This window comes from Wolffia australiana, chromosome 5, assembly GCF_029677425.1.
Source record: "Wolffia australiana isolate 7733 chromosome 5, ASM2967742v1".
In the NCBI taxonomy this organism is placed as follows: Eukaryota; Viridiplantae; Streptophyta; class Magnoliopsida; order Alismatales; family Araceae; genus Wolffia; species Wolffia australiana.
Genome location: NC_135839.1, coordinates 15,794,414 through 15,807,735, shown reverse-complemented (window position 1 = coordinate 15,807,735; position 13,322 = coordinate 15,794,414). Strand labels below are relative to the sequence as shown.

General features: G+C 44.3%; 2 protein-coding genes across 2 annotated transcripts; one reads left to right on the top strand and one right to left on the bottom strand.

The window, feature by feature from the left end:
- Positions 1–408: 408 nt before the first annotated feature.
- On the top strand, positions 409–4,102 carry LOC144703499 (3-methyl-2-oxobutanoate hydroxymethyltransferase 1, mitochondrial-like). The gene is made up of 6 exons (XM_078575671.1): positions 409–872; positions 1,738–1,944; positions 2,400–2,546; positions 3,160–3,213; positions 3,281–3,542; positions 3,625–4,102. The coding sequence occupies exons 1-5, from the start codon at positions 465–467 to the stop codon at positions 3,524–3,526; spliced, it is 1,062 nt and encodes a 353-aa protein (XP_078431797.1). The 5' UTR covers positions 409–464; the 3' UTR covers positions 3,527–3,542; positions 3,625–4,102.
- A 4,691-nt stretch (positions 4,103–8,793) lies between these two features.
- On the bottom strand, positions 8,794–9,919 carry LOC144703498 (WRKY transcription factor 22-like). The gene is made up of 3 exons (XM_078575670.1): positions 9,573–9,919; positions 9,381–9,494; positions 8,794–9,302 (listed from the first exon to the last, which is right to left on the bottom strand). The coding sequence occupies exons 1-3, from the start codon at positions 9,917–9,919 to the stop codon at positions 8,849–8,851; spliced, it is 915 nt and encodes a 304-aa protein (XP_078431796.1). The 3' UTR covers positions 8,794–8,848.
- Positions 9,920–13,322: the final 3,403 nt, after the last annotated feature.

Below are 13,322 nucleotides of genomic sequence, written 5' to 3'. Positions count from 1 at the left end.
ACCATTACTTTTAGATTACCAAATTTAATTTTAATCATTCTATTCTGACAAAATTTCTTAACGCCGATAACAGCTATCCAAACAAAACCTTGTTCGATATCACTATCCGCTAAACGATGTTGGTGTCTGTTGTCACTTTACGCATAACAATATCCGATATCATAATCCGATTTGAGGCCACCAACTACTACTCTATATCGGAGATATTTTGGGTTTCCCAGATAACGGATATTGCAATATCGGATAACAGATATCGACTACGGATAATGGTACTAGCACCCCACTTGACACCATACAAATCCAACACCCCTTGTTTAATAATTAAGACTGATTTCCATTATCATTTCCTAATCATGTACTACAAAAAAAAGATAATATATAAACCGTCATAGAAACAGTCCAGAGGACTTGGTACAATACGACAGAGAAGTAGGAGAGTTCATTGTCTACTCCGCCGCTGAACGATGCTTCGAGCGGCGAATTCCCGAGCTCGAGCCGCTGCTTCCGATCTCCATCTCTTCCGTAGATTGCTCAGCAACGTTCCCGAAGCTACCGTCTATGGCGGGCCGAAGCCCCAATCCCCAAACCAGAGATTCACCCTCACCAATCTCCGCCAGAAGCACCGCCATGGCGAGCCCATCACCGTCGTCACCGCCTACGACTACCCCTCCGCTGTCCACGTTGATTGCGCTGGAATTGATGTTTGCCTCGTCGGCGACTCCGCCGCCATGGTCGTTCACGGCCACGACACCACTCTCCCGATCTCTCTCGATGAGATGCTCGTCCACTGCCGCGCAGTGGCCAGGGGCGCTTCCCGCCCGCTCCTCGTCGGCGATCTCCCTTTCGGATCTTACGAATCTTCCACTTCGCAGGTACTTTCTCCTTCAATCTTATTATTGATTCCTCTTTCTTTCCTCGATCTGTGATGATAGAAGGCTTGCATGAAACTCGAAAATCACATCTTATATGATGGGGATCGGATTAAAACATATGACGTTCTTTGTTTTGATCGTTTCATCGGACCCATCCTCGAGGATTGTTTTGTTTCCCTTTAATTATTTCCGTTTATGGGTTTATAGAGATCAAATCCTACAGTTAGCAATTTACTTCATCTTTCCATTAAAAGGTTGAGCGATTCAATTTGATGGCGCAAACCGATGGGAACCGCCGATTTGATCACGCATGGTCCTCATGATCAAATTGAATTGAATCGGTATTAATCGGATCAGATGGATCGGTCCTGATCACGTCCTGGGTTTTCTGACAGATCACGGATTGTGTCATGGCCTTACAGATGGAAGCGGTACGATCTATTGGATAGACCATTTAACAAATTCTAAAGTGAAGGATTTCATCTCAAATCTGCAGACCGTTTATGGATTTAAAGAGAAAATACCATCAAGATGGTTTGGAATATTTTGAAGACCCATAAACGGAAAGAGTGTGGAATTATAAACCGGTCCTCCCTCCCTGCTCAGCGGTTCAAGTAAAGCCGGTCTTTCCTGATCATTATCAATCATGTTCCTACAAACTAATCGATCACGACAACCAGATCATGATCAATCAGAATGCAGATGAGATCAAATTGAGAATCGCTCTATAGATGATCTGGCATGTCTAATTGTAATCATCGAGCAATCCCAAATGGTGATCCAGATTTGATCAGAAGCTTGATTTTCTGATTCATCCCCAACTCCTATACTCGCATTTATACAAATTCGCATTTTTCTCTTGCAGGCTGTGCAATCTGCAGTGAGGATGCTTCAGGAAGGAGGAATGGACGCGATCAAGCTGGAAGGGGGAGCACCGTCAAGGATCATGGCAGCCAAGGCCATTGTGGAGGCGGGAATCGCAGTCATGGGCCATGTCGGCCTCACTCCACAGGCCATCAGCGTTTTGGGCGGGTTCAGGCCGCAAGGGAAGAATGTTACCAGTGCCATCAAGGTCTGCTACCTACTGATCCCTCTAGCAATGATTATTTGGGGTAGTTGAGTTAATTTGTGCTGGAGGACAATCTTGCCTAAGTTAATAAGTAGTACCCTAGCTTTTATCTCAGCATTTGAATCTAAATTCGGGATCAGTGCCAAGGTTGCATGTTCAGATTAAAGAAGCAACACACTGTGCATCTATGTCATACATAGGCCTAAGGCAGTTCCTGTGAGGTAGTGTTGGAGAACAAACTCATGCCAAAGCTAAGTAGTAGCACCATTGATATGAGGTTCAACTTTTCGCAAATCTTTACAAACTGCTGCAGGCCATAGGAAAGTTCTGTAGGAGAGTGTTAGGGAACAACATCTTGCCTAACTTAAGAAGTAGCACTCTTGATAAAAGCTGTAACTTTTAGCACAGTGATAAGCACTTGAATCTTGTCAAATTTCTTACATAATGCTTTCCTGCAGGTCGTAGAGACTGCCCTCGCATTGCAGGAGGCAGGGTGCTTCTCAGTGGTCTTGGAATGTGTCCCCTCCCCAGTCGCCGCTGCAGCAACCTCTGCTCTTCAGATCCCAACAATCGGGATCGGTGCTGGCCCTTTCTGCAGCGGCCAGGTTTGTTCTTCACTCTGTCCAATATATACTTGGATCGAATTGCTCAAGAGCACATCAAGAAGAATTGTGGCTGCTTTATCCTGAGTCTTGGTCCAAGAGTTTCTGGTTTGGCCGTCTCCAATTTAATTGTCTATTGATAAGAATCCTTAAAATATCATCGCCACATTCATCAAATTGCTCAGGAACAGATCACGAATCTCAATAGATCAGTTTTGGTGAATCAGTTTTTGGTTAGATTATCCCGTCATTCGGTTAGTTCAATCTCCAATTCATATTAAACCTCCAATATCCTCCGCACCAGGGTCGAATTGGTCAGGAGAGCATGATAAATCCCAGTGAATCAATTACTTGTTCAGTTTCTGGCTAATTCAATAATCTACGTATATTTCTCGTACAATCAGATCCCCACTTAAATTGCTCAAGAATACATCTTGTATCTTTTACAACCAATTTCTGGTTCGATCATTCTTACTCTACTAATTCAATCCTCCATCAATATTTCACCTCTGATCTCATCCGTGCTTTGATTCGTGATCTGTTCTTGATTACCACAATTCAGTCCTCTGTTCTTCCTGTGGAAAAGTGCTTACCAGACACTCAAATTTAAACGCAGGTTCTGATCTACCATGATCTGCTTGGCATGTTTCAGCATCCTCATCATGCCAAGGTATACCCAGAAACCCTGTCCGTCTTCATTATCATCATCATCCTCATCACTCAACTTTCATTTTCAGGTATCTCCAAAGTTCTGCAAGCAGTATGGGAATGTGGGAGATGTGATAAACAAAGCCCTCCTGGAATATAAGCAAGAGGTGGAGAGCAAATCCTTTCCTGGCCCTCGCCACACGCCCTACAAGATTAACCCAGAGGATGTGGCAATGTTTCATGATGAGCTCATGAAAAGAGGCCTTATCGAATCGTTTAAAGCTGCTGCATCCGCAGTTCATAGCTCCGAAACTCCCACGGAGCCCACAAATTAGGGGATATTTGCAGATGGTAATCTTCTTCCTGGCACTTCGAATACTAGGATTTTCAAGCTCTGAGTTAGTGGTAATGGTGACGTTCTTCTTGGGGGCAGAAAGGGGCGTGGGAAGACGAGCTGCACCATCTGCTGGCCGCAGCACAGCTGCCCACGTCGTCTGTCCTCAACATCAGCCACTCTCTCCCATGCCCTGATCTCGCTCTCTGGTTCTTCTGCTGATGCAATGGCCAGAACAAAGCTCCCATCGATGGCCCCTCTGCCTACCATGCCATGTTTGAGATCCATGCTGTTAAGTGCACCGGTGACACTGTCACCATGCCAGAGTTCAATTCTCTCTTGAGTGGCCTTGCCAGGGAGGGGGATTTCCCCAGAATGGACGAGCTCTTCTCAGAGATGGAGCAATTGGGTGTCCACCAGAACCCCGTCACCATTGGAATCCTGGTCAGAAATCTTGACTCAACCAAGCCTTGAACTGCTCAAAGAAATGGCAAAGAGCGATTTTTTATGTTCTGTGAAATCCATTTACTGTGATTTTGGACCGAATTATGTGCTCTGAATTCTATGTTGACACCTATTCCATGCAAAAGAACAAACAGTAATAATGTCTAATAATAAAAGAATAACGGCATGAAGTGGCAAAATGCATTGTAGTGCCACATATATACTATTTCATTCCTTGGCCATTGAAGCAAGGCGAGGTGAACGAGTAGTCCAGGTATTGCTGTGTATTTAGGGTGATTTTAATTGCCAAATGTTATTGTCCTACCAAGTGTCCAAATGTCATTGTAATATTAGTTGCAACTGTTTTTACCATCATGCAATATGTCCCAACAAATTTAAAAATAGAATGATAGGTCTACAAATGGTGGATTCTAGCATTGTGACTTGTGATGTCATAATGTCCTCAATCCACTTTTATTGACCGAGAATACAAATCAAAGATAAAAATCCATGATTAGATTCAATGCAAATTTAGTTGAAGGGCAACTTGACGGAATAGAAAGATTGTCAGCAAATGTCATTTTAACGAAAATAAAGCCTTAAAATAATCCTTCAAATGTATTCTTAGTTAGAGAATTAAGGTACGTATGAATTCGGTAAAGTATAATCTCTAACATACCTAAAATTTAACAACATATATACTAATGAAAATAAAGTTAATCATTTAAATCCCGCATACATGCATATATGAACATATTAATGCATATAAACCTCTAAAATTAATAATCATAATGAAACAAGAAGTAGGTTATCTCCCCCCTCCCATTTTTTTTGTAGTTAGTTCCATAGAAGTCTCCTTTTCAAATTTATTGGACTGTTGATGACCTTGAGAACGTAAAAGACTAGCAGGAAGAATAAATCACATCAATCATACCTCTAAGAATGAACATCCCCATGAAGTACCAGAAAATTCATTATTACTCCATTCTGGTATTAGAAAGGAGAGAAGAGAAGAGAAGCTTGCTTGTTGCCAGGTATGCCACTATCATCATGAAATGATAGCATTCTCTTTGTTAAAAGTGGGCCTCACATCTGTAGCCAGCAGGGTTTCTCTCTCACCATGTGTGGCTACTCAATTCCTAGAAATTACCACTTATGTTCCATGATGAATGCAAATTTAGTGTAATAATTTGCTGTTGCCATGAGTTAATGAGTAACAATTTGTATTTTTTTATTATAAAATAATTTGACTAGTTAGTGATGAGCAACAAGCGTCTCTACAGAGAACGTATATTTAGGAATATAATCTCTTTTGTTTGGTGACTAATGCATGACAATATATATTTTATTAATTAAGAACACAGTGAGATAAGAAGGATTATAATTAAAGATAAATTTATGGAATGATTATATATGGATACAAATGAATGGAATAAGTGGGTGCGATGAATGATGATGAAGAAGTGTAAATTAGAAATGGAGCTATCATGTGTATGTGTGTTATAGATGAGATGAATGTGGATGTGTCTGGATGAACTTGGATGGATATGGACTGGTAGATGTAATGAATAGATGTGAATGACATGGAGAAGAAGACAATGAAGTAAGCTCAAGAAGACAAACCATACATCATTATATTTTATCAAAATAATGGCAATTTATAATTGCAAGACAGGCCTTCCACCTTTATGCTCTTTAGGAAGGGGAGGCTTGAGAGGGGGCATGGGAACAATCGAAGGAAATGTGGAAGAGACAATGGAAGATGAGTGTTGGTTTATAGAGTTGGGGTATTACGAATAAAAATGGGGTGTACTAGGTACCTAAAACTCAAATATCTTCTGATAAAAGATTTTATATACTAAATAGATGTATCTCTATCTGGGAACAAAATATATGATAGTGATGGTGCGACACAGCCTATGACCCCAGGATCAGCACCCAAGGAGTCGGTATCCTCATCGACATCGCCGCCGACTTGTGTCCAACCCGCACGTCAAGCCAAGGTTACAACGGGCACACCCGGATTCAGATACCCCTGGTGATGACGCGCCATCTTCAGTCTTGATTACCACTCCTATCCATTTTGTGTTTTCTACGTTTCGTGTTTTCTCTCGTACTTCCCACTTTCATAATCCTGTTGTAGCGAGGGGAAATTCCCGTATGAGGATACTTTCCCCTCCCTCCCCTTAATGGGCACAAAACATTTTCATTTCAGTCTTTTGTAGTCTCAAAGGGGGCCCATCCACCTCCCTCCTATAAAGGGAATGGGTGGGCGCCCTCCAAAAACACTCTTTGAATTTGCTTGAAAGAAAACGTTGGAATTTGAAGAGTCCCTCGTTAGGGAAGAAGGAAGGAGGAAGAAGAAGAAGAAGAGAGGAGAAGGAAGAAGGGAACGCTGCCGCCCGCCGCCAGCCCACCAATCGCCCAAGCTGCGCTCCGCGCCGCCGCGGCCCGCATCACCACGCCGCCGCGCCCGCATTGCCACGCTCACATCGCCGCGCCCGCATCGCCGCGCCCACATCGCCACGCCGCATCGCCGCGCCCGCATGGCCGTGCCCTGCGTCGCCGCCCCCGAGCCGCTGCACCCCGCGCTGCAGCGCCCCGTGCCGCCGCGACAGCAGCCCACCGTGCTCGTAGTCTACTCTTCGGCGCCACCCTCGACTGTCGTTCTGTCGCCGCCCACCGATACAGCCCTTCGGTGCTCACTCCCCACGGACTGTTTGAGCCGCCTGCTGTCGTTGCCGCCGTCACCAACGACCATCCCGTCCTCGTCAAAAATGCAACGGGCAATACCGAGATAGCTGTCGCCGGACGCGACGAAAGGTACTCCACCCTGCACTCTCGTCTCTAATCTCTTTCAGTACACTTTCTATTGCCTCCACCGCGCTCCGGTTAGACGTAGGTGAGAGGGACAGGCTGAGAAAATGACAAAAGAATACACGTGAGTCTTACCTGTTCGATGCGAGTTGGATTTCGCCCGTCCCATGTGAGCAATACCTGCGGGGTTTCCCCGTTCGATCTCCTAGTCACCCTCGTCCCTTCGATGAGGTTCAGGAAGTCTGGACTAACCTTCCCTTGGTGACCCTGTTGAACCCCGGGAACGACACCCACCGCAAGTCGGCATTTGCACATACCACATCTAGATTATCACGCATTCACTCTCATTTCATACCTGTCTGCTATCCATATCAGACGACACTCCTACCGTAGTCCGATAGAGACCTCTCTTCACCACCGAGTCCATACCCTCGGTGACGACCGGACGACGTCTTGAGGACGTCCGGCATCAGATAGGATGATGCAGGTATTTTGTATACAGGTTCGGGTAATCCCTTGATCTTGTTGTTGGGAAATCATGATCGAAAGTACTATGGCTAAGGCCCTAAGAAATTATTCCGCCCAAAAACAAAGTAATGGCAGAAAACAAAATGATATCAGAAGAAATGAATTTCAGTGTCGATGAATCATGTCATCTTTGACTTTGGAAGTCTTCCATTGAAAGGCAAAACATCAATCAAATCTTATAATATTTACTCATAATTTAATTGAAACAACCAAATTAATGGTTGTTGATCTGAAATTTTATATAATGTAAAGTTGTAATTATTTTTGGCACAAAAAGTTTGGCTTATAACTTGATGTTTTGCACCTTTGACGAAATGGTGAGATGTTTTCTCCCTTTGTAAGGATGAAGCACTTTACTTATACTTTATGTGAATTTAAATCAGATTTAAACTCTGGTTGCCATATTTAAATCCTATGAATGAATGTTGCGCTAATCTTGACTCGTGCATGTCATCTCTGCGTAGGGCTCATTCTATTCTTCTATGCATGAATGTTACATGTTCTTATGTATGGTCATTGGTAGATTCAAGTCAAAAAGTGTTGACTAGCATTGTCAAAGTCATTTAAAGCCTTATCCATTGTGAACATGCATCAAAACACTAATTAAAGCATTTTAAATCAATATGTTTCACCATAAATCATCTTGAGTGTTGGGGGGCCGGAGAGACCCTGGGAGAGGAGAGTCAAGGGGGGGTCCAAAATTCCATTCCTGCCCAACATGGCTTTGGAACTAGAATTCTGGTCTACCCAAACCTCGGGACTGAAATTCCAATCCTGACCCATGGTCAGCAAAGTGAGTCTATTATGTAATATTTTGTTTTATTAAGCCCATTAGGTCTCTAGGAAAATCTGATTATGAGATTTTCAGATTCCCACCTCCCCCTTCCGGACCTTTTTTTTCTCTAAGTCCGTTGAGTCAAACCAATAGATTTATCTATATTGAACTAGTTTCAATCAAACAACTGGGTCAAGTTGGCCCTATCATCCAACCCCCACCAGACTCATGCCAAACCCTATCCTCGTCAATCTCTCATTTAATGAAACTGGTTGGAAATTACAAGAGAAGATACCCTTCTAAGAGGTGGGAGACGTTGACCAAGTTGATCTAAACGTGACAGTGTTGCCCTTCTTCAATCCATTTGACTTTTAAAAAGACTAAAGACAGCTGGCTAACGCGTTTATTGGCAGGGTAGTTGACCTCTTGCACAACACGGGTTCACAGAATCAATGGCAGGGCTTAATATCCACTTGCCTCTCACACAACACGCGAACCGTTGACCTATCCTCTTCAACGCCTGCGCTGAAGCGTGCAAATTGAACTTTACTGTGTTCATGATGGTTAACCAAACAAGGGCGAATTCACTATGTTCTTGTTCTTTCCGCGGTTGTGCAATGGCAATAGTGGCTGAAATAGTGCATATCGTTAGGGCCGCCGCCTCCACGACGCTCTCTCTCTCCGTGTGAAAATCAACGCCACCGTTGGAAAAAAACGCGGATAAGGCCGATCGGAAACGACCCAACGGTGTAAAAAAAATCAGCTGACAAGAAAGCTCTGGGAGAGACCCTCGTCCAAGTCTCCGAACATCAAATCATCGGTTAAGTCCATGTCCCCGAGGAAAAAAAGATTTTCTTCGTCATCGTCTTCGTCTCCTTCTTCTTCGTCAATCTCCTCTCCTTCCATTTTCTGAAGAGGGGGGAAGAGAAGTTCGTCTTCCACAGAGGAAACAGGCGGTGTTGTGGGAGATAGTTCGGCAGACATGGTTCTGCTGCTTGTGAGCTCAGCGTTAGAACTCGGCGGAGACCCAAAAGAGGAGGAAGAAGAAGGAAATTTCTGGCGAGTGCAGCCGGCTAGCGAATTCCTGTGAACTGGAATTGGGTGGTTGTGTTCGCCTGTGTACGTGATGATTAGGGTTTCCGGATCCGTCCTGCTTCTCTCCACCTGCTTCCTCGCCATGCACCCTTTTGAGCTGCTGCACCTGTAATACCCTCTGCAACCACCGTCCACAAGAAGAACTTGTAAGCATGACGATGATGAAGATGATGATGATGATGAGTGATTTGCTAACCGAGGATAAGGAGAGCCTTTGATTGGCTTTTGGCCATACTTGCGCCAAGCCCACATGTCTGAGGAGAAGCCGCTGGCAGGCACCTGCCGCACCTCCTTCTTCTGCTGGTTTTTCCTGAACAAGTTGTGATAATTAGAAGAAATATTCAAGAGGGTAGGAAGAGGTTGGGGCGAGATCTTGATTCTTGAATACCTTCTCTTGCCTCGTGGGGTCTGGCTCAAAGACAAGGCTTGCGGTTGCCGGGTAGTCTGCGGCGGAAATAGATAGGAAGGTTTACCCTTTGGCGAGGGCACGCGCATCTGCTGTTTGGGCTCCAAAGATTTGGTAAAAAAAGGTTTGCAGAGTTCTTCCAGCTCTTGTAGTCCACTCTTTTGATCGGGGAAAACCCCAGAAAGGTAACCTAAAAGGTCGTCTTCTTCTTCCTTTGCGACGACAGGAAGGAACAAAAAAGGGTCAAGCGCTTCCACCGTTGACCGCGCCGCTCCTCCGCCACCTCTCACCACCGCCTGAAGATCCCAGCCGTCGTCTTCCATGGCCATGAGAAAGAAACCCTAAAGGAGAAAAAGGAAAGAAAACCCTTTTTCCTCTGTCGTTCTCTCTTTCTCTGAACTGCGGTTGAGCAGTCGAAGAGGGGAGAAGGATGACGATCAAGGGGTCAGAGTGAGATGAACGGTTCAGAGGAAGAAAGCTAAGGAGAAAGACTTGTGGGATAACGCCGACGCCGTGCCCAAGAGATAGGGGCTGACTTTTTTGAGTTCTACTCCTGCTTGCGCGTCAATATGTAGTGCAGACTGCAAACCGAGGGTTCATCGCCTTTTCGTTTTCGGTTCCTTTTTTAAATATATTTGCCTATAAAAGCTATTAGATTCGGCTGGAAACTGTCAACCTCCCTCCTCTCCCAAGGAATTAATGGCGTCGTCGTGCCCCGTTTACGCGTCTCCGAAGAGACAATGCGATAAGAATAAGGCAAAGGATTGCGTCACCGCTTCTCCGGTCAACTGCTGTGTCGTCTCGAACACATTTACCGCCCACTAAACCGTGAATATAAAAATAATCGCCTGCTATGATTAGTTCATTACACCGCCAAAGACAATCTAATAAAATATAAACGTAACAATGCTTCTTAGACCCGATCAATACGTTAAGCAGTACTCTTAAGCTGTTTCAGAGTCAGTAGTTCGACTCACGTCGTGAATTGAATTACGACTCAGATGGAAAACCTCCGATAAATATCGTTAAATAATAGTCCTTATTTGTTTGTAGAAGAATAATGTTTTCTTCCAACCATAAATGTACGCATGACATCACATGGGGCATGTGCATTGAACTTTGTTTAGTCGCTAGGATGCCCTTCTACGGGATAGCTGCCTCTCCGGCGTGCTCCATGTGAATTTGTCTCTCGAGCAACGACAGCTCGAGCGCAAGTTATTCTTTTTTATGCTCAAAGAATAAAGGAAAAAATATTTCGCCAATGTATGATTACGTGAGAGACGTCCAAAGTTTAAGTTTTCGATAATTCTTGGTGACCTCGCTGTAAGTCCAAATCCATTCATGACCCCTGTTTTGGGTTTCCCGGTTGAAAACGGTGCTTCCACGTCATTGTATTGGCCAAATGTCAAGTGGCCAAAGTCTTGCCCATCATATTCTTCTCTGCACCACAAAAGTGTCTTAATCAACCTGGACACCGTTGATGGAGACAGTCGGCGACACATCTGTCTCTCTCTCTCTCCCCTTCTCTCTTCCCCTCTCTCTCTCCCTCTATCTCCCTCTTTCTCTATCTCTCTCTCTGTGTCTCTGTCTTCTCTCTATTTCTATCCCACTGTGTCTTTGTCTCTTTCTCTATCTCTATCCCACTGTGTCTCTACAATTCTATGTCTCTCTTTCCATCACTACCTTTCTTTCTCTTCTTCTCTTTCTGTTTCTATCTCTCTCCGTTTCCATCACTCTCTTTCTCCTTCCCTTTCTCTTTCTTTCTGTCTCCCTTTTTCATCACTTTCTCTATATCCTTCTCTTTCTCTTTCTCTCCCTCTCTTTCCAAGTTTCCATCACTATCTCTCTCTCTTCTTCTCTTTCTGTTTGTATCTCTCTCTTTTCTATCACTCCCTCTTTCTCCTTCTCTTTCTCTTTCTTTCTCTCTCCCTTTTCATCTCTTTCTCTCTCTCCTTCTCTTTCTCTCTCTTTCCAAGTTTCCATCACAATCTCTCTCTATTCTTCTCTTTTTGTTTCTATCTCTCTCCTTTTCCATCACTCCCTTTTTCCCCTTCTCTTTCTCTTTCTTTTATCTCCCTTTTCATCACTTTCTCTCTCTCCTTCTCTTTCTCTCTTTCTCCCTTCCCAACTTTCCATCACTATCGCTCTCCCATCCCCTTTTCATTACTCTCTCTCTCTCATGGTTTCTCCATCACTCTCTCTCAAGCTCTCTCTCATGCTCTCATCATCAATCTCTCTCAGGCTCTCTCTCCATTACTATCTCTCACTCCTCTCCATACTCTCTAACTCTCCCTTTCCACATTTCTTTATATCTCCCTCCCATCAATCTCTCTCGCTCTCCCTCGCTCTCCCTCGCTCCATTTCTATCTGTCTCTCTCCCCGCAGTTTATTTCTTTCTCACTCTCCCTCTCTTCATTTCTTTCTCTCTCATTATCCCTCTCTCCATCACTCTCCTTCTCTACATCACTCTCTCTCTCACTACTCTCTCCACTTATTTCTCCCTCGCTCTCAATTTCTCTCTATCTCGCCATTTATTTCTTTTTCTCAATTTCTGTCTCTCTCTCTCCTACACTCTCGCCTTCTCCATATCTTTCTCTCTCTCTCTCTCTCTCCATTTCTTTATCTCTCTCCCCATCACACACTCTCTCTATTTCTGTCATTTCTTTCTCTCCTTCTCAGACTCATCATCACGATCTCCCTCCATATCTCTTCACTTCTTATTTTTCAAGATACCTCACTATCGCTCTCCATCTCTCTCTCCATTTTTCTCCATCTCTCTCTCTGCTTGTCTCTCTGTGTCTCTCTGTCTGTCTCTCTGTGTCTCCCTGTTTGTCTCTCTGTGTCTTTCTATCTCTATCTCTCTCTCTGTATCTCTGTATCTCTCTATTTTTCTTTCTCTCTGTGTGTCTCTCTATCTCTCTCTCTCTCTGTATCTCTCTATTTTTGTTTCTCTCTCTCTTTGTCTCTTTATCTCTATCTCTCTCTCTGTATATCTCTCTATTTTTCTCTTTCTCTCTGTGTCTCTCTATCTCTCTATCTGTATCTCTCTATTTTTCTTTCTCTCTCTTTGTCTTTCTATTTCTCTCTCTCATCCTCTCTCTCTCTGTATCTCTCTCTCTCATCCTCTCTCTCTATGTATCTCTCTATTTCTTTTTCTCTCTCTATGCATCTCTCTATTTCTCTCTCTCGCTCACTGTATCTCTCTATTTCTCTCTCTCTCGCTCTCTCTCTATGTATCTCTCTCTCTCTCCTCTCTCGCTCTCTCTCTATGTATCTCTCTCCTCTCTCCTCTCTCCTCTCTCCTCTCTCCTCTCTCCTCTCTCCTCTCTCCTCTCTCCTCTCCTCTCTCCCCTCTCTCCTCTCCCCTCTCTCCCCTCTCCTCTCTCCCCTCTCCTCTCTCCTCTCTCCTCTCTCCTCTCTCCTCTCTCCTCTCTCCTCTCTCCACCTACACATGAAATAAGAATGTATTTGGATAAGTCACGTAGCCTTCTTCATTCTACAGTATTGGGGCTTACGTCTCATCGATCCGACGACGGAGAAATAGATGAATTCAACGGGAAGTCCCCGTCAAATCAATAAATCCAAAGGATAATATATATCACGAACAATTTATGGCGACTGCCAGCCTCGCAACGCCACGTTGCGTGCTTTTCACGGGCAGCACAAAATTTCGGCGGCGCCGCCACACCGAAAGCGCGCTCCGTGTGAACTCGAGGCCCCCTCTGGACCAGG

What these genes read in the sequence shown, in the direction of transcription:
- LOC144703499 (XM_078575671.1), top strand. Translation starts at nt 465, where the DNA reads ATGCTTCGAGCGGCGAATTCCCGAGCTCGAGCCGCTGCTTCCGATCTC. An exon ending in ACGAATCTTCCACTTCGCAG is followed by an intron (nt 873 to 1,737) that starts GTACTTTCTCCT and finishes TTTCTCTTGCAG; the next exon opens with GCTGTGCAATCTGCAGTGAG. An exon ending in ATGTTACCAGTGCCATCAAG is followed by an intron (nt 1,945 to 2,399) that starts GTCTGCTACCTA and finishes GCTTTCCTGCAG; the next exon opens with GTCGTAGAGACTGCCCTCGC.
- LOC144703498 (XM_078575670.1), bottom strand. Translation starts at nt 9,919, where the DNA reads ATGGCCATGGAAGACGACGGCTGGGATCTTCAGGCGGTGGTGAGAGGT. An exon ending in ACCCCACGAGGCAAGAGAAG is followed by an intron (nt 9,495 to 9,572) that starts GTATTCAAGAAT and finishes CAACTTGTTCAG; the next exon opens with GAAAAACCAGCAGAAGAAGG. An exon ending in AAAGGCTCTCCTTATCCTCG is followed by an intron (nt 9,303 to 9,380) that starts GTTAGCAAATCA and finishes CGGTGGTTGCAG; the next exon opens with AGGGTATTACAGGTGCAGCA.